General features: G+C 41.1%; 3 protein-coding genes across 4 annotated transcripts; 2 read left to right on the top strand and 1 right to left on the bottom strand.

Annotated features, from left to right (window-relative positions):
* Positions 1–581: 581 nt before the first annotated feature.
* On the top strand, positions 582–9,880 carry caprin1b (cell cycle associated protein 1b). The gene is given in 19 exon segments (XM_029434466.1): positions 582–736; positions 1,972–2,130; positions 2,306–2,368; positions 2,469–2,555; positions 2,662–2,900; positions 2,983–3,034; positions 3,036–3,066; positions 5,150–5,356; positions 5,462–5,514; positions 5,605–5,685; positions 6,225–6,395; positions 6,470–6,578; positions 6,690–6,751; positions 6,841–6,933; positions 7,378–7,524; positions 7,937–8,090; positions 8,266–8,445; positions 9,109–9,215; positions 9,326–9,880. Coding segments are annotated over 18 exon segments (2,082 nt in total). The 5' UTR covers positions 582–736; the 3' UTR covers positions 9,413–9,880.
* A 1,485-nt stretch (positions 9,881–11,365) lies between these two features.
* nat10 (N-acetyltransferase 10) lies at positions 11,366–20,757 on the top strand. 2 transcript variants are annotated; one of them, XM_029434523.1, is made up of 29 exons: positions 11,366–11,522; positions 12,076–12,199; positions 12,689–12,780; positions 12,866–13,037; positions 13,209–13,331; positions 13,411–13,472; positions 13,561–13,675; positions 14,345–14,452; positions 14,614–14,747; positions 14,824–14,917; positions 15,011–15,109; positions 15,197–15,333; positions 15,758–15,882; positions 15,971–16,121; positions 16,558–16,654; positions 16,749–16,865; positions 17,160–17,261; positions 17,353–17,427; positions 17,515–17,631; positions 17,750–17,883; positions 17,969–18,017; positions 18,110–18,206; positions 18,300–18,407; positions 18,790–18,962; positions 19,054–19,173; positions 19,263–19,361; positions 19,552–19,625; positions 19,734–19,814; positions 19,894–20,757. In XM_029434523.1, exons 2-29 carry the CDS (start codon positions 12,086–12,088, stop codon positions 20,036–20,038), a joined length of 3,114 nt encoding a protein of 1,037 aa, XP_029290383.1. In that variant the 5' UTR covers positions 11,366–11,522; positions 12,076–12,085; the 3' UTR covers positions 20,039–20,757. The 2 variants fall into 2 exon arrangements, with proteins under 2 accessions (XP_029290383.1, XP_029290384.1); XM_029434524.1 differs by having other exon boundaries at positions 11,374–11,522; positions 12,073–12,199.
* Positions 20,303–24,816, bottom strand: mapda (N6-Methyl-AMP deaminase). The gene is made up of 10 exons (XM_029434529.1): positions 24,638–24,816; positions 24,383–24,513; positions 23,626–23,686; positions 23,452–23,539; positions 22,782–22,863; positions 22,458–22,584; positions 21,236–21,316; positions 21,015–21,153; positions 20,837–20,937; positions 20,303–20,655 (listed from the first exon to the last, which is right to left on the bottom strand). The coding sequence occupies exons 1-10, from the start codon at positions 24,680–24,682 to the stop codon at positions 20,464–20,466; spliced, it is 1,047 nt and encodes a 348-aa protein (XP_029290389.1). The 5' UTR covers positions 24,683–24,816; the 3' UTR covers positions 20,303–20,463.
* Between the last annotated feature and the right edge of the window lie 353 nt (positions 24,817–25,169).

The raw sequence follows: 25,169 nt of genomic DNA, 5'->3' as shown, positions 1-25,169 counted from the left end.
TCTGACTCTCACTTTCAGTTTATTTGTGTGGTCCATTTGGCCTCATGCAGCCTATTTTAGTATTGGGCCAAAATAACCTTTTGACCTGTTTGAAATGTTAGAATAATTGTATTATTATTATTATTATTATTATTATTATTATTATTATTATTATTATTATTATTATTATTATTATTATTATTATTATTATAGTACATGCCGGTACTGTCATATAGGGATGCAGCTGCTGCAGAAAAAAATACTGTATATGGCACAGGGATAAAGCATTTACTATACATATTATATATGTATGTCAGTCTACTATGGGATAGAGATAGAAAAGCCTAATCAAAGCTAATGATTGTGCAGATTTTCTGCCAAGAGGTTGTTGAGTATTTTGCCTGACCAGAAATAGCACATCATAATGTTTAATTGCAGAGAGGTTAATCATTTATTAAACAGTTTAATTGTTTTGTTTATGTTATATGTGTTAATGTTGTTATGTATAATCCTACGCATTATCGTGGTTTGTTTTTATTGTTTATTTATTCAGGCATATCTTCGACAGCTGAAAACGGACCTTCGCTTTTATAAAGAGTTTCTCCGTCTTTCGCACCGTCTCAGTTGTCGGTGAGGCCGGCGGGGCGGATCCCACACTAGAGTGAAGAGAAAATAAAGCAACACAACAACAATAATAACAACTTGGCCGTTTCGTACATTTCGCTAGCAAGCTCCCCTGTGGATACATACCATCAAGGTGGGTATATCCGGAATCGTGCTGCCGAGTTAACGCGGCTCCCGGCCGGCTGATGGTTAGCACGCGTCGCTGTAGCTACCAGACAACCGAGCTAGCAATGCGTGAACATGCTAGCTAACGTTAAACCAACGGTCTGTGCTAACGGCTGTGCGGGCCATTTTACCAGACTTCAGATAACACCCGCGAGCTGACCGCACTGTTGGATGGACTCGGGTCCACGGAGCTGGTAGTCGAGGTCCAGCGTTGTAGTGAACATGTTTTGGATTAATTAGGAAGAAATGTGGGGTTCAAAAACTCGAACTAAAGTTAGCCATATGCTATGATGAATGGGTTTTGAGGATGAGGGTTATAACTGTTAGTCAGATTATACTTATTTTGTTATGAAGCTATATTTCATGTTTATATATCGTTTACACCCTGCGTCAGAAATATATGTTGTGATTGTGCATGTATACGCCTTCAAATATTAAAACATCGTGGTCAAAAAATCGCCCAGAATTGTTGTGAAAAAATTAATTATGTTCTGTTCAATGTTATGCATACGTTATTCATTATTGATAACTAACTACGCCTGTAGTACATAACTTAAATTTAACGTTACTGTTTTGTTTGTGCTATTACATCCCACCTCAACAGCTTATACCACTTTCGTTATTCCATATATTAATTATTTTGCTTTTGTCAATACAGTGTGTAATCTCTCTAATATTTGATTCCTGTGCTCTGTCAAATCAATTGATCTAGGCCCAATGTATCATATAATCTGACGTTATCATGTAGAACTGACAAAGTAAATCCATTAATGATTGGTCAGCATCAATTTTGATAAAGTCATTTGAGTTATTGTTTAACCAATTTGCCAAAAACTGTACAGGTTCCAGCCTCTGAACATTTGGTGGTTTGCTCAGGTTTCTTTTTCTTTTCTTTTGCAAACTAATTAGAAAATGAATCTGCACTGATCTGTAGTATTTGATTGGTGCATTTCTACTATTATCAGACTAGATTAATTAAACTGAGAAAATAAATGGCAGAATGATCAATAATCAAATTGTTCGCTGCAGCCCTAATCTCATGACCATGTCCTCAATAGTCATCATGCAGCATTTAGTCTGTTCAACCATAGTTTTGACATGCTTGTCATGCCTTTGTTTATGAATTTATATAAGTTCTATATTGATGTGGGCATATGTTTGTTACCACCAGAAGAAGTTAAACTTTCACACTTTATTTTCTAGATGCCCTCAGCGATGAATGCCAATAGGACAGTGCAGTCTGCCAGCCCAGATGTGGGATCCGCTCCAGGGTCAATGGGCATTTTTGGTGGACAGCCTGAAGTTATGAAGCAAGTGCTGTGTGTCCTCGACAAGAAGGTCCGCAACATGGAGAAGAAAAAGGTGAATACTGTCGAGAGCCATTTGTTCCAGATCCTTCCTGATAACAACATGTATTTCTGTTGTGTTAAGTATGTGGGATGTGACCAGTGTCCCTCTCAGAAGCAATCCACAGCTGAAGTGCCCTAGAAGAACTCAAGCACTAACTGTTTGCTGCATTTTGGATGTTCTATTACAGGGTAAACTGGACGACTATCAAGTCAGGAAGGATAAAGGGGAGACTCTCAATCATGACCAGCTGGTGGGTGCAATGAAGCCTTTATAATTTTCTTCCATTCTTACAAAGATGTTACAACCTAGCAATGTGTAAAATATCTCTTTTTTTTCCTTTGCTTTTTTAGGACGCCCTCTCCAAATTCCAGGAAATCATGTATAACGTAGAATTTGGCCGAGAGTTGCAGAAGACGTTCATCACACTGGGACAAGATGTAAGGATGACCGTTTTTTTTGTTGCGTTAAAATGTTACCTCAGAGTGGTGTCCACCCTGACTTGTAGTAGCTTTACTTTATGTGGCTCATTCATAATCTCATAAGATCCAGAAGGTGGTGAAGAAGTCTGCACGGCGGGAACAGCTGCAGCGGGAGGAGTCAGAGCAGAGGAGGCTGAAGACGATTCTGGAGTTGCAGTTCCTCCTGGACCGACTGGGAGAGGACAACGTGCGGCAGGACATGAAGCAGGGGGTCGGTGGCTCACCACTGCTGACAGATGCAAACCTTGCAGCATTTGATGAGTTCTACAAGCTAGTGGGGCCAGACCGTGACCAAAACATCAGGTAGGTCTGAGGCATTGATATCTTGATAAGGTTGGGATGCAGAATACTTGTTTTGGTCCATAACTTATCTCTACACTTGCAGGTTGGTTGACCAGTATGAGGAAGCATCTGTGCACCTTTGGGACCTGCTGGAAGGGGAAGGACAAGGCTGTGGTTGGAACAACATGTAAGTGAAATTTAACTTGGAGTCTCCGAATGGTTGCAAGCAGTCAACCTCAATATTTATGTTAATTATTGTTTTGGCTAATTATTTTAAGCACACATTACATTTAACAGCTGAAACGATTAGTATCATTTAACAGAAAGTTAGTTGGAAACTGTTTTGATGATCAGTTAATCATTTTAGTCATTTTTTAAAGAAAGATTCCAAAGATCTACTGGTTCCTACTTTCTTAGTCTTCTATGATGGTAAACAGAATATCTTTTGGGTCTTTGACAGACAAAACAAGCCATTTGAAGACAGAAACTGAGGCTCTGGAAAACTGGTGGTGGGCATTTTTCGGTATTTGCTGACAATTTATCGACCAATGATTAATCAATTTTATGGAGAAAATAACTGTCAGATTAATCGATGTTGAAAATAACTGTTAGTGGCAGCCCTACAGTCATTTAAAACACAATTAAGTTGACATAAAAAGGGGATTTGTTATTTAAGTCAAACTGGCTTTATTTAGAGGCCCAGCTGCTGATGAAAATTGTTGGCAGGACATTTTATCTAATGGTGGGGGGCACAGCAGTCAACATTAAGCTTTGTATTGTGTTGAAGCTGGCTTTAAGTAATTGGTTGCATACTTTGGAATAATCCCAAGGCAAGGTAGATACAGTTGTCAAATGGTCTATACAAGACCTTCTGCAGGTTCTGCAGGCCCTAAACCTGTCTTAATATGTTACTGTGACATATGTATTGTATTTTGTTAATGCAGCATGTGTGCAGTTCTGTGATGTGAATAATCAGGGCTGGGGGATATTGGCGTACTGCATTCTCAGCGATCTGGCCTCAGGACTCGCACTGCTGCATTCTGCTTGGGGGCTGAGCGCTGTGGGCTTATCCTGACTCAGCAGCGGGGCAGGGTGCCAGTGGACCTCTCGCCTGTGGTTCCACTGGTCAGATCTCTGGAGCCACATTAGGATACTGGTGACCCAGTTCACTGTAGTGACACCAGCCAAGCCTTTCACCTCAGTAAGGAGGGCTCACTTGGTGACTCAGGGAAATATTTTCTCCAGCAGCAGCCAACTTTGTTGGCCTGAAGCACGAGGCAGTAAAGGAAGAAACACTGACCAGCTTTGCCCGAAGAGCTAAAAGTGGAAATGCCTGAGCTAGCTTACAGGCTCTTCTAGTGAATTACAAGTCATGATTGTTAAATGACTTGACGTTGATTGTTATAGTAGCATATTTCTTGTCTAGCCGCTCAGCAATTTAGGACATTTTAGCCTCCATCAGACCTTGTGTTTGTTAAATCATGAATTAACGTAATGTTGCCATAGTGTTCAGTTCATCCCGTGAGTGTTGAATTATAAAGATTTGGCATTGAACGCCCTGAAACATATTTTTCAATCAGCTTGTATTTTGACTTTTGGTTCACATGAAATATTTCCGTGTTTTGTCGGAACAGTTTGGAAAAGGTACATTTGTGAATCTATCAGGATTAAGGAGCATTTGAAACAATATGTCAACAGTTGAGTTTTTTTGTCTTTTTATTAATGCCTAAAGCTGTTTTATTTTACTTGTGCGTTACCTGGATTTAGGGAAATAATGAAGATTTGAAACTAAGTTTTAAGGGTCTTTTAAAATGGCTATTTAAATGAGTTGTGTGTCATGCACCCAATGATTTGAGTTTGAGACCAAATGAACGCACTGTATTTGACTGATTGCTGCAGTGTGCTGTGCAGTTTAGAAAGCTAAATCTAAATGATCTTGTGGACTCATTCATTGCTTATCCCCGATGCCCTGTCCCCCCCCTGTTTTCACTTTATTAACCTACAGATGTGTTAGTTATAGGATAACTCTGTTTGCATGTTTGTTTTTGTTCTGCTGTCTGACCAGCAGTTCAAATCCCAACGTTCGGTTAACTAGTATTATGTACAGTGTTTCATCTACCATTGTTTCAGGGGGGGCGCGTGCCCCCCCCAACAGAGCTCCGCGCCCCCCTGAAATTCAAGGTGTTTTTTTTTTTTTTCAAAGCTCACAAAATAATGATTTGATTGTTTAGCTTTCCAATAAATTGCTTACTATGATATTCCTCTGCTAGACAAGGCTCTGAGAGAGACTTTGGACCAGGTTCTGCTGAGTGGGTACTTTGACCGGGTTCCTTCTCACCAAAATGGCGTGTGTGAGGAGGAGGAGGAGGAAGAGCCAGCCTCAGCAGCAGCGGCAGCATCTTCTGCAGTAGCGGTGGCAGCAGCAGCAGCAGCCGTAGCTGAATCGTCAGAAGCAGAAGAGCAGACTGCTGATCCAGGTCCTGACCGCTCTCTAAAGTCGTGCTACTTTTAAACTCGCTATTTTTAAAATGCTAACATAATGAAGTGATAACTAAATCTCTAAATAGTTGTTCTTTTTACAGAACCTGAAGTAATTGAGGAGTTTACAGAGCCAATTGCGGTGGAGAAAACAGAAGTGAGATTAATTTTCCCCTTTCCATTCAAGTCTTTGAGCCGATATTAACTTTTAGCATTTTGCCCGTGTGCTAATTTTTGCTTTTTCCAGTTTATAAACAGACAGTTCATTCCAGATGGCACATACAGCGGCAGTGAGGAGCAGGGGGATGAGTGGACCACGGAAACAGAGGTACGCCACAGGGATGTTGTCTTTCTGGGATTGAAGTTGACTTTTTCCTCTTTTGTCTTTGTTCTTCTGATCCTGGCTTTCATTGTATTCTTAAGCATGACATAATATTTAGATTTTCGTTTTATTATTTATCAAAAATAATTTCCATCTATTTTTGTATTTGTTTATACAAAAACAATTTGTATACAACAAGTATTTTTTAGATTTATTTTTAAAGTCTAAGAAAATCCACTGAAAGAAAAAAGACATGATTTATTTAAATGTAATAAATGCATGATGTTTCCAAAGTCAATGATTAATCCTGTTAAATAATCTCAATATTGTGCAGATTTATAATTTTTGGAATAATCAAGCTGCCCTAATGATCAACAGTCATAGAAGAAATATCTACACTGTTAGCCTCATATTACATGTTTAATTATCAGCTGACTCAATTTACCCACAGGTAACATTTAATAAGCATAATTAGTTTAATTTTCCATTATTCCTCCTCCTGTATGTGTCTTACTCACCCAATCGGTCTGTCCTTCTACTCTCAGGCAGTCGGCGCCATGCAGCAGCAGCCTATGCGGCCTGCGGCTTCGCCTGTTGCCATGGAAATCCACCCCTTGAATTTAGCGTCTCCCGTGCCGCCTGCTGACCCCTTGGTCCGGAAGCAGGTGGTGCAGGATTTAATGGCACAGATGCAGGGAACGTACAACTTCATGCAGGTTGGGACTTGGTGCTAGGAAGGATTGTTCACTGTAGATGAATAGCTTGGTGCTCATCACTTCTCTGCTCTCAGGACTCTATGCTGGAGTTTGACGGACAGCCCATTGACCCGGCCATTGTCTCAGCGCAGCCCATGAAACCCGCTCAGAACATGGACTTACCACAGATGGTGTGTCCTCCAGGTACGTTTGGCAAAGAGAAACTGCGCTCTGATGTGTTGTGTAAAAATGACACTTGAAAGCTTGAAATTACTTTTCTGGTTTACTAAAGGTGCAATGCTCAAATCTTCTTAGTTCACCCAGAGTCCCGGCTATTGCAACCCAACACTGTTCCTGTCCAACCAGAGCCCACACAAGTAAGTAATCAAACCCGAATGGAAAACACTGATTGTGTAGCCACACTGAAGACATGTTGAGAGAGAATTTGTTTATACTCTGTTTTCAGGTTCCTATCGATTCCCCAACTCCGCCCCCCATGTATCAGACCTCACACATGCCAGATCCTCGGCCCTCAGCAGAAACCATCGACCCCACCCAGGTAAACGATGATGCTCTGTGAAAGAGTCCCTTTGTAAGAAAAGTCCTTCTTAAATTGCTGCGTATACAATTAGAGTTTACCCGATTTTAAATCAGAAAATGTTTAGACAATTTGCGACTATATTTTAAAATGGTCAAAACTTGTTTAGAATCTGTGAGCACAACATAAGCATACAAACAGACCTATTCCTGTATTTAGTTGACTAAATGCATGGTGCAGCTGGAATCGTCCTGTAAAATGTTCACTTTGTGTAAGTGAATAATTCAACAACCTACAAGTGAATAGGGAGGGAATATACCGAGGACATGACCTCAGCATACAGCATATCTTTTCATCCTGCCAAGAAAATGTATTTGGGAATTTTAATTGTGAAACCTGCTCTTAAATAATAAATGACATTGAAAAATGTTTTGACCTCCTGAAATTGTTTTCCCTCTTCAACAGACCTCCATGTCCTTGTCGTCAGAGCAACCTCCACCCTCTACAGCTCTCCCACCCGTCTCTCCAACGCAAGTTTTCCAGCCCGTTTCCAAAGCTCCACACAGCAGTGGCATCAATGTCAACGCAGCACCATTCCAGTCAATGCAGACAGTAAGGCCCTTGTGATGACACTTACTGAAGAGTCAATCAAACTTACTGAATAATCGCACATATTATCAAATAATACCTGTAATAGAATCATGTAATACTTTAAGTTAACTCAAAGTATTAAAATCATGTAATACTTTGAGTTAACTCAAAGACCAGAAATTCTGGCTTGTCATGCAGATTAAAAGTAAAGGTCTTTGCAGGACTTTGTGCATCACTGCCAGTTAAATCAACATAGAAAATCGTTAATGACTTGCATTAGGAATTGTTTGTGGAGTTCTTAAGTGCTCTCTCATCATATTGTAGTTGTATGGGTTTTAGTGAAGCAATGAGAAATGGACTTTACTCCTAATGAGCCTGTGACCTTTTCTCTAGTTTTGGCTTCACTACAATGCGGCCCTTGTTCTCCCCTCAGGTGTTCAACCTCAATGCCCCAGTCCCTCCAGCTAATGAGACAGAGGCTTTGAACCAGGCCAACCAATACCAGAACAGCTACAACCAAGCCTTCAGCAGCCAGCCGCAGCATCCTGTGGAGCAGACAGAGATGCAGCCAGAACAACTGCAGTCTGGTGGGCATATTTAACGTTTTTTTTATTTTCATTATTTACTTACAGGATTGATTGTGCAAAATGTGTCTTCCTGAGATTAAGATCCAGTCAAACTCCTTCCATGTAAATACTGTGTGTTTGACTTTGACTGGAGATTGACTTGCATCTGTTTTGGGGCACCCACTGTGTTTTTTAGTAGTTGGTGCCTTCCATTCCCAAGACCAGACAGGAGGCCATCAACAGCCTCCCCAGCAGGGCCCAGGCTTCCTCAGACAGGGTCAGTCCTTCTACAACAGCAGAGGCATGTCTCGCGGTGGACCACGCAATGCCAGGGGGATGATCAATGGCTACAGAGGCTCATCGAATGGGTTCAGAGGTAAGCTCACGTTCCACAGCCACAAATCAATCATTTTATTTTCAATGAATCCCTTTTCAGACACGGAATATGTGACATGGCTGGCTTCATCTTATCTGTTAAAGCAATGGCTTTTTGTTATTCAGACAGAAATGTCAGTTACATTATGGCTTTAGTCAGACTTTTATTCAGTGGCATCGCTGAGTTGGAAAGAATTTGATATCAAGGAAAGTGCTTTCTGTTCTGCAGACTACGCCAGTGATGGATTTAAAAAGACATTTAAAGCCTCAGTTGATGTTCAGAATCTCATTTGGCCTTGGCAAGATTTTTCTCTCCTCTTTTGAGTTACAGGGAGAAAAGACAAAACATTTCAGATGATATTAAAGTGCTCTCAAGAAAGAGGAACACGAAGGGAATTTAATTCCTCTGTGTCTTTCACCTCATACTGCTGTTGCCTTTGAGTCGAGGCATTTTGATTAAATTCTAATTAGTTTTAAGGGTTTTTGTGGCGATGTTACTCGGCTCGACCGTGTGAGATTGCTGTTGTGGCTTTTGCGTTAGTGACGCAGACGCTTTTTGACATGTAAAATTGCATGCATGTCTGAAAGGGGCAGAGCAGTCGGAGCTTATTTTATTGTAAATCTCAAGAGGAGCTTTTTAAGTTTAAAGTCTTCCTATTTTCAGGTGGCTATGATGGTTATCGCCCTCCTTTCGCCAACACTCAAAACTCTGGTTATGGACAGACTCAGTTCAACACACCTCGGGATTACTCAAACGGGAATTATCAGAGGGTATGAAAGAAGCATTCAGACCTCACACTGGATTTGTTTGTGTCCCCTTTGCTGTCTGTTGGAGAAGTTTCTAAAATGTCGGTCTTTCTTTTTCCCCTCTGTTGCTCAAGGATGGTTACCAACCAAACTACAAGCGGGGAGCTGGTCAGGGACCGAGAGGAGTGTCGAGAGGCAGCACTCAGGCAATACGATCCTGAGAAGGCCTTTCTTAATGACTGTGACTGACTAACTTGCACCACACTGAAAATTCAAAATTGAAATGCATTCGCCCCAGCTCACTCATGTCCTCTTTTTTTTTTTTCGTTCTACATCAGTGGTATTTTTCCTGTCTCAAATCAAAGTAATGCCTGCTTTGATATTTGGAAATATTAAATCATTTAAAGTCTGAAACACAAGCAGAGCTGTAAATCCAATCATCGATTTACACAAGCCATGTGTTACAATATTCCTGTAAACTTGAAAGATTTCATAAGTTATTTTTTGTATAAAAAAATGCACCTGCCACTGCTGGTCCAACCCTTGGGAGTTTATTCCCCTTCTCGGTTATTTTCTGTCATTTTGGTTCTAAAAAAAAAAAGTGTTTTATGTTCAATGAGCTCCCGTTTCCTTGTTTGTAAATTGATGTTGCTTCAATAGTTTCAATAAAGTTGTGTTGCATACCCATGCTTCAGCCTCAGTTTTCCACTGTAAAGTTGCTCAAAATAAGAATCAGCTTTAGCTTTATTGCCGAGGTATATGTACACTGCACATACAAGGAATTTTTTTTTGTTGCTCTCAATGCACATGTGTAGAAATAGTTGTTTTTGTTATAAAAGGACAACTAGGAGGGCACTCGTAGAGCGCAGACCTCAGCCAAGCCAATTCCCCTCTAAAATTGAATGGGTTCTTCCTTGGCATATGCTACACCCTTCCAGTAGTAGCTTTTACATAATCTTGTTGACAGAGAAACATAACCTCCGTGGCAGAGGCAACAAAGGTAAACAAACATTTAGCTGTTATGTATATGTATGTATGTGAAAGATAAATATAAATTAAGTACACTTTCTGTACATTATAAACAAATACAGTAGTGCAATTGTGCAGACAGCAAATATGCTGGAATAAATACTGAATGATTAGTGTAACAAGGTATGTGTCAGTCAAAATGTGTCAACTATGAAATGCTGCAGTGGATACTTTTCTATTTGAATGATTACTTAGTTGTATTCAGGGTTATTCTTTTATTTTCAATACTTTATTACCTTAGTGTTCAGCAGCATGTGATACAGCGGCACTGAATGGCTTATCAGACTACAGCTACTTACATTTCAGTTCAGTAATACAATACTCTGCTCAATATTTTTTATTTAAGGCTTCTTGACCTGACATTGTTAGTAACATAAATCCCATTTTTGTATAAAACTCACTTTTTTAATCCAAATAATTGTTTTAAACAATAATTGTTTTAAAGTGTAACTGTTAGGCTAAATGTTATTTCTAGTGCTAACAAATCCCTGACAAATTGCTTTGATAAAACCTAAATTCATTGTTCATGCTGTGTTTGGTAGGTATGTTGCCACAGACAAGCGCGTGCTCATGGAGGGTGTGGGGCTATTTTCCCCTGAGCTGATGCTCACAGGCAGAATTCACACATCTCTTGTCGGTATCACCAGTCCCTAATTTAAAACGATAAAACAAATCCCTAATCTTAATAATCAAACTCCTAAAAGTATAAATTAAAACAATAGGCCATTATAATGGAAGTCAATGTTCTGCAATGTGATGGAAAATCCTGTAAGTCATTGTGTGAAACATTATCGAAACAATGACTTCGTATCTCAAAGTCATTATTTTTATAAGTTTGTCGTTATGACTTTTACTTGTCATAAAAGTGTATTTTGTTTCCTTTTACTGGCGGAAATTGTATTACATACTATAATCACCATCTAAGTGGTTTTCTTGGAGAAGAATAGATCTGCAACTAACTAGTTAGTGAATTGAATTGCTCTTCTATAAAATATCAGATAACAGCGTGAAATGCTTAGTTTCCCAGAACCTTGCTTGAAAGTTTTGAAATTTGCTTTCTTTGTTTTGGTCTAATCATTTCAGTTGTAGCGAATTCCACCTCGCAGACAAAACACGGGGAACAACACCTACTCTGTTTCTCGTAGACCGTCGCGCTGTTCTGACGTCACACCGGGGGTCCTCCATGAACGGATGTCTCCACGTGAGTGTATCAACAGCGTGATAACTGGCATGTAAATTCAACCCTCGTCTTGTAGTTATCGCATGAAGATTAAACAACAACCCGCTCGTGTGTAACCGAAGGTAACGTTGAGTGTTTAATGTGACGCTTTCATTGTGTTTCTTCATCGCATTGTGGCAGGTTTTAGTTTCCCTGCTGTCATTAACTCTCATTTGTTTTGGCTGCAAGGTAGCTCCAGTCAATCCTTCCTCCTAACTTAGTTTTGTTGCATTTCTTTTTAAGTTTCCAATTGCCCCAAAAGCAAAGGAAGTCCACTTTAAAATCCTTAATGGATTATATTGTTCTGGTCAAGGGTTTAAGACGTCGATCATAACTGCTAATTATTTGACATTGAAACAACAGAACATTTAGCCTATTTTATTAATGTAAATGTACCTTTTGGGAAGATTTGCATCAATGGTTATTTCCTAAATTTGACTATTTCTGACAATCCTTAGTAGAGGAACTTAAACTTGCAGAGAACCGATAGGACTCCTCCATTTAATTTGTCTGTTGTCTGGAAAATAAATGTTTAATATTGTACCATACCATTAATGGTTGTAAAGAACAATTTAGTTTGACAGCACTTGTTTATCTGATGTTTGCTGTCTGTGTTTTTCTGACTCCTCTCAGTAGCAGTGAGACGATGGCAACAGTCCGCAAGAAGATAGACAACCGGATTCGTGTCCAGATAGAGAATGGAGTTGCTCTGCAGCATCGGACGATATATGTGGTGGTGGGAGATCGTGGGAGAGATCAGGTAATCTCACTGTTCCTTCATGCAAAAATATCAGTTACATTTAAGTCTCTTTTTCATTTGGAATCAACACAGTTAATTTTTGCATTATTTTATTGAGTCTGTCCTTTTATTTTTTTGGCAGTCTTGGTCTTAAAAAAAGAAACATGGTCGCTGTGCTGTAAAATCATTCAGCACCTGTATGAAGTGCGGGGCCTCTGAAAGGCAAAGACTATTGTTAAAGACCCTCAACATCCTTCACATGTTGACTTCCAGATGCTCACATCAGGGCAGAGGTTTAGTCTCCCCAAAGGTAGCACTAACAAACTATAACTCCGGGTGTCATTTCACCGCGTCTTCTTTTTCCACGATTCATGGTGACAGTGTAGGAGACATGAATCTTGTGCTGTTTCGTGTATGATGTGATGTATTTGTTTGAACTGCTGTCTGTAAAGCAAATTTCCCTCTGGAACACAATTGTTCAATTCAATCTTAAATCCGCTTCTGATCCAGGTTGTCATTCTGCACCACATGCTGTCTAAAGCTACCGTCAGAGCACGACCATCTGTACTCTGGTGCTACAAAAAAGACCTGGGATTCAGCAGGTGAGTGTGAACTCCTCTGAGATTTAGCTGTTTGTTGTATCAAAAATGAAAACGGTGTTTGATTCGTCTAAAATGTTTGAAACAGCAATCGGAAGAAGCGCATGAGACAGCTGCAGAAGAAGATAAAAACTGGCACATTGAATCTGAATCAGGATGACCCGTTTGAACTCTTCATCGCTGCAACCAACATCCGCTACTGTTACTACAACGAGACTCACAAGATCCTGGGAAACACCTACGGCATGTGCGTCTTGCAGGTGAGTTTCTCCTCGGTCGCTGTAGCCCAGCGGGTCTGAAAGAAGGACATGAAATATGGTTCATTTTATTGGATCACAGTCCACAAAACGTTGGGAATCGTTGCTGTAGACTGAAGTGGATGTAGCTCATTTACTTGACCCTTGAGAGATTTTGTTTTCTGTGTCACACAGGACTTTGAAGCTCTGACTCCCAATCTGTTAGCGAGAACTGTTGAGACCGTAGAAGGAGGTGGTATAGTGGTGATTCTGCTAAGGACAATGAACTCTCTCAAGCAGCTCTACACTATGACTATGGTAAGTTTCTAACCTGTTCCATCTCCACACATGTCAGACTCTGCGTGACTCGGGATAATTGTGGATTGTTTTCATCCAGGACGTGCACTCTCGATACAGGACCGAGGCTCATCAGGATGTGGTGGGGAGGTTCAATGAGAGGTAAGTGCTGCGCTGGCTTTCGTGAAATCTTGAGCATTCGTAGCCAACATTTTATTAATATTTGTTAATGTTGTTCCACTTCTTCTAGATTCATTCTGTCACTTGCTTCCTGCAAAAATTGTGTTGTCATTGATGATCAACTCAACATCCTGCCAATCTCCAGCCACATGGCAAACATCAAGCCTGTTCCGCCAAAGACTCAGGTAACTTCATTAGAATAGAAACGATTATTATTTCAATCAACTGAAGATTAATCTGCACTAAGTCAATTATTGAGCAAAAATTAGGAACAGTTACTGTTTCCAGCTTCTCCAGTGTGACCATTTTCTGCCTTGCTCTGTTTTATATCATTTTAAAGTGAATATATCATCTCTTCTTTTGTTTGACCAAAAGTCCAGCTCCAGGCAATTGTGACAGGCACTCTTATTGAACAATATCCACGACAATACAGACAAAAAGCCCAGTTTATTACAGTATTACTGTAGTAGATTACACATTACACCAGCGTTTGCTCTTCAATGGCTCCCTGTCATTACATTACATGTTCAGGTCTCTTTTAAATGAGTTGTTATCACTTTGAGGAGCCTCAAGTTACCCCCTGGAGAAGACTAAAGGTGATGAGCTGTGGTTGGTCATAAAAATAAAAAATAAATATTATTTCTTCTTAATCTTAAAAGTTGCTTATTTTCTGTGTTTTTCTTGATTTAATAAATGTTTGTTTTAAAGCTTGCCTTGTATGTTCTCTTTTTCTTTTCTTACTTCTGTGAAGTACTTTGTGACGACTGTTTTGATAAGTGCTACATTAACTACAGTTTGCTTGCTTGTTGACTCTATGCTCCCTGATTTCTGACCGGTTGTCTCACCCCCTTCAGGAGGAAGGTTTGTCTCCACGAGAACAGGAGCTGAAGGATCTGAAGGAGTCCCTTCGGGACACTCAGCCTGTGGGTGTGTTGGTGGATTGCTGCAGGACCATGGACCAGGTCAGCACCGCTCACTAAAGAGACGCTTAAAACATTTACAAACGTGAAACTTTTGATGAAAGCATCAATAAGATTTTAAGTTACCAACAGATTCCACAGGAATTACACATCAATAGTCTTCCTGTTGAAGTGTAACTGTCTAAGTGTGTGTTGTCCTCTAGGCTAAAGGAGTGCTGAAGTTCATTGAGGCGATCTCAGAGAAGACTCTGCGGACCACCGTGGCTCTGACTGCTGCGCGTGGTCGAGGCAAGTCTGCAGCACTGGGGCTGGCTGTCGCTGGAGCTGTGGCTTTTGGGTACAGATTAACATCATACAAATCTGTTTTTATTAATCTTACACTTTTGCTAATGACGGCCTGACGTTCTTTACAGCTACTCCAATATCTTTGTAACCTCACCGAGCCCGGACAACCTCCACACCATGTTTGAATTCATCTTCAAAGGCTTTGATTCCCTGCAGTATCAGGTAGGCTGCCTCAGAATCTTCTCTGTATCTGCGACTGAGCGTTCCTGCTCTTGGCACACACAACTTCATATCCCATTTGGTTTTGTTTTTAAGGAGCATCTTGACTATGAAATCATCCAGTCTTTGAATCCAGACTTCAACAAAGCTGTGGTGCGGGTCAACATCTTCAAAGAGCACCGGCAGACAATTCAGGTAAACGAGAACCGACCACGCTTCTCAATTTCCTTTTTATTTATAATAATGACTCGTATCTGACCTTCCTGTTGATGTGACCGACAGTACATCCACCCAGGCGACGCAGTGAAGCTGGGCCAGGCTGAACTGCTGGTCATTGACGAGGCTGCCGCCATCCCTCTTCCTCTAGTTAAGAAGCTGCTGGGACCTTATCTGGTCTTCATGGCCTCGACCATCAACGGGTCAGTAATAGTGTTGGATGATATATACATAATCAAATATCACATTACTTTTGTCCAAATGACATTACATACAAGGAAATGTTGAGTAGTATGGATTTAATTATCAGCAATAATAATACTATTACTGTGTCATTGCTAATGTTACTATATTATTATTTGATCTTATTTGACTTTTATGCTTTCAAAATAGTTTTTAAAATGTTCATGCCAATAAAGCTAAAAATGTCATTTAAATTCAAATTGATTGTAGTTTTGTTTGTAGTCCAAACCCTGAAGATATTCACTTCAGTGTAATACAAGACGAAGCAAATGTTCCCACTCGATTGACATAAGGACCTTTCTGTCAGTAGTTCCTGTTGATGAATCGTTTCATCATTTCTCTAGCTGTTTGCGTCACTGACCGTTGTTTTCCTTGCCTCTGCAGGTATGAAGGCACGGGGCGCTCTCTTTCCCTCAAACTGATTCAGCAGCTGAGGCAGCAGAGCGCAGACAGTCAGCAGAGCCTGTCGGCAGAGAACAGGTCCTCCAACACAGAGCGGCTCGCAGCGGGTAAATATCTCGGCGTGTGTACTGTCTGTGGGTGTTCAGTGGCAGGAAATGGATGGACTGACGGTTGTGCATCTGTCTTCGTACACAGCTCGCTCGCTCCATGAGGTTTCTCTTCACGAGTCCATCCGGTACGCTCCGGGTGATGCTGTTGAGAAGTGGCTGAATGACCTGCTCTGTCTGGACTGTCTCAACATACCCCGGCTCATTTCTGGCTGCCCACTCCCACAGACGTGTGACCTGTATCCTTCATGCACTTTAAGGGGCTTAAAGGTCTTTTAAAGGTCACCCATAGTTACAAACAATATGTCATACAAGCAAAACGCTTTTTCCACATAACATAAATACACGATGATGATGATGACCAGGGCTACATGTGTGATAGAGCTGGAGGGATAAGATTCTTGGGTGAATTGAATAGTATCAAATGAGGGTGAGAGGGTGAGAGGGTGAGAGAGAGAGGGTGAGAGAGAGGGTGAGAGAGAGGGTGAGAGAGAGAGGGTGAGAGAGAGGGTGAGAGAGAGGGTGAGAGAGAGGGTGAGAGAGAGGGTGAGAGAGAGAGAGGGAGAGGGAGAGAGAGAGAGGGTGAGAGAGAGGGTGAGAGAGAGAGAGAGAGAGAGAGAGAGAGAGAGAGAGAGAGTTTTAATTGTGCGTTTGTCCTTCACCCACACTGTCCAGATATTATGTGAACAGAGACACGCTGTTCTGTTACCACAAGGCGTCTGAGGCCTTCCTGCAGAGGTTGATGGCCCTCTACGTGGCATCGCACTACAAGGTGATCGTTTGTTAATCACATCACAATGTCCTACACACAGTGTTGTGCCATCGTTGTGTTTATTCGCTGACTCAAATGTTTTCTCTGGATCCAGAATTCACCAAACGACCTGCAGATGTTGTCCGATGCTCCGGCCCATCACCTGTTCTGCCTCCTGCCACCCGTTCCCCCCACACAGAACTCACTGCCTGAGGTCCTCGCTGTGGTGCAGGTAAGACATTGTTAGGTTTTATTATATTTAGCTCATCCTGTTTAGTTTTTTGTGTGTTTGTTGACTAAAAGTCTGGGCGTCTTATCTTAGTCAATGACGAGAAGAAGAAAGAGTTCTATAAACAGGTTATTCTATGAGCTTCTTTAACTTACACCATCAGTAATAACTCATTCACTTAAAGCATAAAGAGACAAACTCCGGCTCCAGTTCTTCTTTTTCATCTGTCAAGTTTATTGACTTGACTTACTGTATTCGTTCTTCATTACGTACTTTTGTTGTTCTCTGATGCCTCAGGTGTGTCTGGAGGGAGAAATATCTCGGCAGTCCATCCTAAACAGTCTGTCCAGAGGAAAGAAGGCCTCTGGTGACCTCATTCCCTGGACGGTGTCAGAACAGGTACACACTGGTCACAAACCTTTTTGACAAAATCCTCACCGCTCACGTGTCCACAGAGCAAACCTGAAAGCCTCTGCTCTTTTCTCTGTAGTTCCAAGACCCAGAGTTTGGCAGCCTCTCTGGAGGCAGAGTGGTGCGAATAGCTGTCAATCCAGACTACCAAGGGGTAAGAGCCTGCAGAGGCCTCGGCTTGTTTGTCAGTTTAAGTAATCTGCATGTTCTGTATGTAACTGGTGTTCAACCTCTCCACCAGATGGGCTACGGCTCCAGGGCTCTCCAACTGCTGCAGATGTACTATGAGGGCAAGTTTCCCACCATGGATGAGAGCACACACTCAAACCACAATGAGATCACATCTGTCAGCAGCGAGGTAAGGACAGGAAATGGGCTCAGCTATAGTTGGAAGACATTTCGGTTACTCGCATGAAGTGTTACTTGATTCGAACAGTTTTGTGACAGTAGCGTTGTTGTTGTCTGTTGTCGTCCAGGCTGTCAGTCTGCTGGAGGAGGTGATCACTCCACGGAAAGAGCTCCCTCCTCTGCTGCTGAAGCTGAGTGAGAGGAGAGCAGAGAGACTGGACTATCTAGGAGTTTCTTATGGCCTTACTACAAGGCTGCTCAAGTGAGCTTCCTTGAATATGGTGAAGGGGGAGGGGGTCAGCAATATGTTAGCAGATTTGTCAAAAACTCTTTTTGCAACCTCACAGGTTCTGGAGGAAAGCGGGTTATACTCCAGTCTACTTAAGACAAACCCCTGTAAGTATATACAAATGTTGTTGTAGTATGTTAATGTACAATGTGCTGTTGTCACATGCTGTAATTACTGGTGTGTGTGTGGTTGTCTCCAGAATGACCTGACGGGAGAGCACTCCTGCGTGATGCTGAAGGAGCTGAACACAGATGAAGCTCCAGAGCAGAGCCAGTGGCTGTCTGCCTTCTGGAAAGGTGAACTTCCACGACTCTTCCTGCACTACCTCTAGAGATCTGGTTTGTTTAGACTTATTACAGTCTAACTGAACAGTTTTTGTTTCCCCCCAGATTTCCGCCGGCGATTCCTGTCTCTCCTCTCCTACCAGTTCAGCCGCTTCCATCCGAGCCTGTCACTCAGCATCCTGCAGAACAAGAAGTCCAAGCAGGAGACGAGCAGTAAGTCTCCTCTATTAACCAATGCTGGCCGGTAATAGAGTTTAACAGTGAGGTTCCAAAGTGAGAATCCCATTCATACTCTTGCATAGAAGATTAAGATTATTAGCCATAATGTCGTAACCATCCAAGGTAGACTTGCCACACAACATGAGCTCGTGAGTCGAGGGTATATACTCCTGTAGAAGCCACAGGTCCAGATGTGTTTCATTCACAAAGTCAGAGAAGTTCTACACTAAACCATAACCCTAAAGTGTAACAGTGAATGTGTACAGTGTACTGAATCATCTGGTGTGTATGTCACTCCAATCTGTCGTCATGTCGATGGTCTTCCACGTTTTGAAAATCCTCTAAGCAAAATCTGACCCGTCTTTGACCTTCTCAGTTCTCAGTAGCTCCGAGCTGGCGTCCTATTTCAGCCCTTACGACCTCAAACGTCTGGAGTTGTATTCGAGGAGCATGGTGGACTACCACCTCATCATGGACCTGATCCCAACAGTGGCTCGCATGTTCTTCCTCAAGCAGCTCGGTGACGTGTCTCTCTCAGCTGCTCAGTGTGTAAGTTTCCCTTGTGGCTGTGGTCTCAGTGGTTCCTTTGTCGCGAATGCAGTTTTATTGTATCTTGACGTTTGTCCCCGTTCTTCTCTAGGCGTTACTGCTCGGTATAGGCTTACAGCACAAATCAGTAGACCAGCTGGAAAAGGAAATTGAACTCCCGAGCTCGCAGCTCATGGGCCTCTTTAACCGTCTGATCCGGAAGTTTGTGCAAGTAAGTTCACTCCTGAAGACATGCAGGCCATAACGCTGACTTTTAAAACTATTCCAACTACATTAATTTAAATACGTTTACTATCCAAGGTCTTCACCAGCGTCCAAGAAAAAGCTATTGAGGCAGAGATGGCGATCGCTAAAGAAGTTTGCATGGAGCCGACTGTCGGAAGCCTTAAAGATGATCTGGTACGTGCTCCACAATGTTGTTCAAGCCATATTAAAACATTTGCTTGTTTCAGCTTCTCATGTGAGAATGTGTTAATTTGTTTTTATATAATTGTAACTGAAGCTGTTTATCAGGGAAAGGGACTCTGACAGAATGATGGCTGCATCCCTTTATGATGCTTGATGTTATAAAGGAATCTGTTTCTCACAGAATGAGGCAGCGAAGGAGTTTGATGAGAAACACAAGCAGGATATAGAGAAAGTGAAGGAAATGGACATGGAAGAGTGAGTATGAAGTTTGGGAGGGATTCACTTTGTCATTATTTGTGTAGCGTTTTGAATGACACAGGGCAATATTTACTGCAGCTGTAATGATTTCCTTTTGTGTTCCAGGTACAAGATCCGTGGGGAAGATGAGGAGTGGGACCAAGTACTGAAGAAAGCAGGCAACACGGCTGTCGTCAGCATCAAGAGGTGCAGTGACAGTTTGGATCTTTGGCAAAAGTGTGGTTGTTGTAGAAACATATTAGTAACAATGTGCTACTCCCAACAGTGACAAGAAGAGGAAATATGAGGCGGTGAACCCCAAAGCAAGCAATGGGACTCCCGCGCACGGGAAACAAAAAAAAAAGGAAACGCAACACGGCAAATTCAGCAAGAGCAAGGACAAGCACGGCAAATTCAACAAGAGGGCGTAACAGTAAACTGTGCGTGCACGAAGCAGCATCAACATCTGTCATTTGAAGAATTTAAGAATCTAGGACAGACTTGCAGATACTGAAGAGCACCCAAAAGACTGAATATCCATTGAGATTCTTTTTTTTTTTTTTAATGCTTAGCCATTTCTTATTAATTCTGCTCCCCCACAGACGGCTGCATTTCTGCAGTTTGTCATAACAAGTTTGTTGCTTTGATTCATGATGTGTGCAACACATCAGCAGAAAATAACACACGCACACTTGTTGTAATAAATAGGTATCATTTACTTTCACTTATTTCAAACATGTTCAGGGTTCCCTTTTTAGTTGTCATGGTTACTACAAAGACCTGTAAAAGGTTAATGGAAAAGTTTTGTAAAGTGATATTCGAGGTATATGATTGGCTGTTGGACACACTGAATGGTTCACTTGAACACTTGAGGCTGTAAGTCGATCCACTTCTGTTTAAGCTGCTGTTTCACGTTGTCTGGTGCGAAGATACAGTCTATGGCCTGCTGGGAGATTTTCCATACATCTTCACGACTGAGTCCAAACGTAGAAGCTGCCAGCTGATATTCCTGAGACAAGTCTGTACTGAAGACACCTTTATCATCGGTCTGTAACGTGACAATAAAAATCATTCATGGTGAACTTTGGTTCTCTCACCATTAAGTGTCATTTCAGGTTCTACGTCAGAATAAAATACTTTTTAAATGTTTTATGGAATACCATTTCTTTTTAAAGTATGCATTTCACATACAAGTGTGCCTGTCTGAGGTGCAACGAGACGAAGCTTACACAAATGACGCTCGGATGTCCCATCTGGTACCAGTACTTGAAATGATGTTTGGAGTAACAAGGTACAGTTTGTCCTTTGACGTTTGATGTCAGGCAAAGCTCTACAAGAAAAATACATTAAAAACAAGTCTAGTCAACAGTGCTCACCATAGAAAGTGTATCATTTAATCTCACTTACCCAGAGGTATCTTGTTCTCCACCACTTTGTCAACAACACTTTGAGATCCACCCACTTCAGGATGCAAGAAGGTGCCGTGACCGATTCTGTCCGGAGGAAGATTGAGCAGCAACTCTGACTCCTCCAGCTGCGACGGTACCTGCAACAGTTTGTGTCGTCAGATCACTCGCAGATAATGTGGCTACTGATAAGAAATAATATGAAAAATGTTATGGTCATACTTCTGAGAGGTGCAGTGACAACTTCAGGCCACAGTTCTTGGCCCTCTGTAGAGCAGGAAGCAGGTCTCTGCCATGGCCGACCTTAAAGGGACAAAGTACATTCATGAACAGGAAGTATGGTTTGTTGAATATTTCCTTTCAATAGTTTTGCTGAAGTTTAAGAAGCATCGACGGCCCTGTGCCATCCCTTTAACTTGTGATAGCATTTGAAAACAGAAATGCATGTTTCAAAATATGACGAAGCATAAATACTCAGAGACCCTGTTGTGAGCCGTGTGAAAAATACACCCACCAACTGTAGAAAGTTAACACCAAGGACCTTTTCGTTTTCTTTTGGTCATTTGTACACCAGGAGAAGTCTCAAGTATTACCAGAAAAAAAAAGACAAATTGTACCGGCGGAGTGAAGTTAAGAGCCTAAATAGTTTTGTACTGTTTTAACTTTCCTTAATGTTTAAGAGAATTCATAGTATCAGAAGAAAAAGTACTCTTTGTGAATATGCCATGAGCTGTAAAAAGGTTTTTAATGTTTCTAACTTGTCTAACTGCCACCTTACTGGTGGGTGTTTAAACTCGAATGATGCGTAGTATTGGGAGTAAAACTGTCCTTTTAATCTGAGAGTCACAGCCAGCATCTGTAAGAAGGCACAAACTGATAACACGAAGATCCAAGTGATTATATTTGCAATATGTTTTTCTTGGCACACAAAAAAGCAAATTGAGCTGCACTTGACTTGGACTACTTCACTTCCTCGGGGAACATAAATCAGCTTTTAATGTTTACATGTATTTACATAAATGTAGATTTACACTAATTGTGTTTATATGTTTCTACCTTGTCTTGTATCCTGTTTGCACCGAACATGTATGCGTTCGTTCATTCTTTTGTTTTGCGCCGGGACCAGGGAAACAACTGTGTTCCTCTATACTGTGTTCCTGCACTGCCCTGCACTGCACTGCACTGCACTGCACTGCACTGCACTGCTCTGCTCTGCTCTGCACCTGCACCTGCACTGCACTGCACTGCACCTGCACTGCACTGCACTGCACTGCACTGCACTGCTCTGCTCTGCTCTGCACCTGCACCTGCACTGCACTGCACTGCACTGCACCTGCACCTGCACTGTATATAGCTGGATGACAATAAAGTCTCTTCTCTATTATCAGACAATAGTGGGGGTTTGAACTCTAATGATGCATAATATTCTGTAAATTTCCCTGACCGTTGGATCTCCACTGAGGTCGAGTCCCAACACCAAACCATCAGAAGACAACATGAACTCCTCAGCAAGCTTCACCGTCTCCATGGCAACTTCAGGCCCATTCCTGCGGTCAATGGCTACCAGAAACCTTGAGGACAAATGGACACATTAAGAACCACGGACTACTGGGGCCAGCACTCGAGTTACTGGAAGATCATAGTGAAACATTATGCAACATGTTTGTGGTTTTATCACCAGCCATTTGTGGTTATCTCGGGTGGGGCACCTCACACACCCAAGATAAATTTCTGGGTATGTTGCCAACTGAACACAGTTTATGCCTACCTGACATCGATGTCCACTCCTTCACTTCTACACTGTTGGATGGCTTTGATGACAGTTTCAATATAGCTCCTTTTTGTCAATCCTATAGGAAAAGATAATAAACTTGTGTCATGTTCTTTTCATGATATAGCACTTTTAAAAGGCAAACAGGTTTTGCACCAAAGTGCTTCACAAAGACAGACACATGTAAACACATTAGGGGTGTAAATCACAATACAATATTATATGGATATATGCCACAATACGATTTTTATTCAATTCAATTGAGGAGACGGTTATCGATATGAGACGATACCGTATTCCCATTTAACACAATCAGTTAAATTCTATATTTTACTCACTTAAAGACACTTACATTTGATTACTGGGGCTCTGTAGGAATGAGGTGCACTTGGACATAAATGCAAACACAGACGTGCCATGAGAATTAATAAAAAGGTGTGTCTTAAAGATGATTTATTTATTTATTGATTGATGTATCGATTCCAGGAACGGAGCACATATGGGCGGATATGAAGGGTCTGGTGGTGCTGTACAGGTTTGAAGCTCTGAGATACATATAACTAATCTATGCGTAAACTATCTAACTTGTATTGTCATAATTTGATAAAACAATCTTGACAGTAAATCACTTCATTAAAAATATTAGGCTCCAAGTTGACATCGTTACCTGTGGTTTTCTCCTCCCTTGGTGTACTCCTTAGCTCTAAATATTTGACACCATCAGCTGCAAACTCCTTAATAACATCTATCGCCACCTGGGAAAAAAATGTAATAAACACCTGTTACTGATATCCTGTGCAAAGAAATGAGATAAAAGTAAACAAAAACAGTCAATCCTTACCATCAGGATGTCCTCCTCTGTGTCCACCAGCTGATGGATGACCTTGAAGACCTGAAAACACCTGTGGACATGTGGTGTTGTTTCTGAATTGTAATACAGACTCATAAAATACAAACTACGCTATCAAATGCATCAGTCTTGTTGGCAAATATCGCATGCATAAGGCTAGAGTGCTTCAGATCACACCTAATATCCATTTGTTTTGTATTGAACTACAATATCTATTTGACTCGGTTTCTAAAAATAAATAAATTGTGTCATGTGTTTACATCTCCCTTGTATAATTTGATCATGTCTGTATTGCTTTTTGTTTTCTCTTTTGCTATATTTAGAATAGAATACCCCTGGCAAAGGTTATTTTATCCCAAATGCAATTAATGTGGTCAACAAACTAGTAAACTCAAATATGAGAGGGTAGCTGTATACACCATGGATATGAATTGAATGGCTGTTGTACAATTGAGAGATCTTTGGTCTGTATTATGTGATGTTTTTACCTTGATAAACCTTGCGCCATTTTGTTTTGTTGACCCGTTTAATAAACACCCCCTTTTCTCATTGTCAGTTTACTATTACCTGTCTATATACACCTCATTTGTTTCCCAATAAACCCAAATAAACAAAATCTATTCTAATATCAACCGTACCGTTTTTACATCACTTATGAAATGACGACGATTTAATCATCAATTATAGCTCTCAGTTAATTGATGATTAATTGATCTCGTATTAAACTTTGCATTAAAGTTATACGCACTCATCCAGAGTCCTCCGCTGGCCTTTTCCGATAGCAGTCATGCCGTGTTCAATGTTGAGATGCGGTTTTCGGCTGATGAGTTTCTCGATGGTCTGGGAGCTGACGGAGCCGTTGAGGTGAGCATGAAGCTCCTGGTGACAATTTAAAACGCTGACGTTAGCATTGTAGCTAGCTATCACAAATATTAACTAACTTACATTTTTACCGTCTTTAAACTCCTACGACTTAAGATTTATCAATACATTTGCGACTTACCACTTTTGGCAGCTCCTGATAAAAGACATCAACCTCATTATCCATAACAAAGTGTAACAAAGCCTGGGCTAATCCGTCTGTCACTTAACGCTGACAACAACTTGTCCTTGTTTTCAGTCTACATTTGATTGTAGCACTAAGTGCAACACAGAAATAAGCCCCCATCTTTGCAGTGGATTCCCCTCGTCAAGGTTCCGCTATTTAAAGCGTTGTAGCCCGTTTAAATTCTTCCTTCAAAATAAACACAATGACACATTTCCTTGTTGTTTTTTTCCTTATTTCTGGCAACATTTCAGATTCACATATAAAAAGTATGTTTCGATTGCTGTTTATTTGAATAAAAGGGAAAATTATATGGCTACTATCTCACCTTGGTTAAATTAAAAAGTACATATATCGATGGCACTGTTGCCTTGTTGGATTACAGCAATAACGCTTATTGAAATAAGTACATAAATAAATGCTGAAAAAAAGAAGTCCCATCGTTCTACACCTTTTAAATATTAGTATTTTTATTTACTTTTATTTTCCA

This window comes from Cottoperca gobio, chromosome 6 (assembly GCF_900634415.1).
Source record: "Cottoperca gobio chromosome 6, fCotGob3.1, whole genome shotgun sequence".
Lineage (NCBI taxonomy): Eukaryota > Metazoa > Chordata > Actinopteri > Perciformes > Bovichtidae > Cottoperca > Cottoperca gobio.
This window is presented reverse-complemented; position numbering and strand designations above follow the sequence as displayed.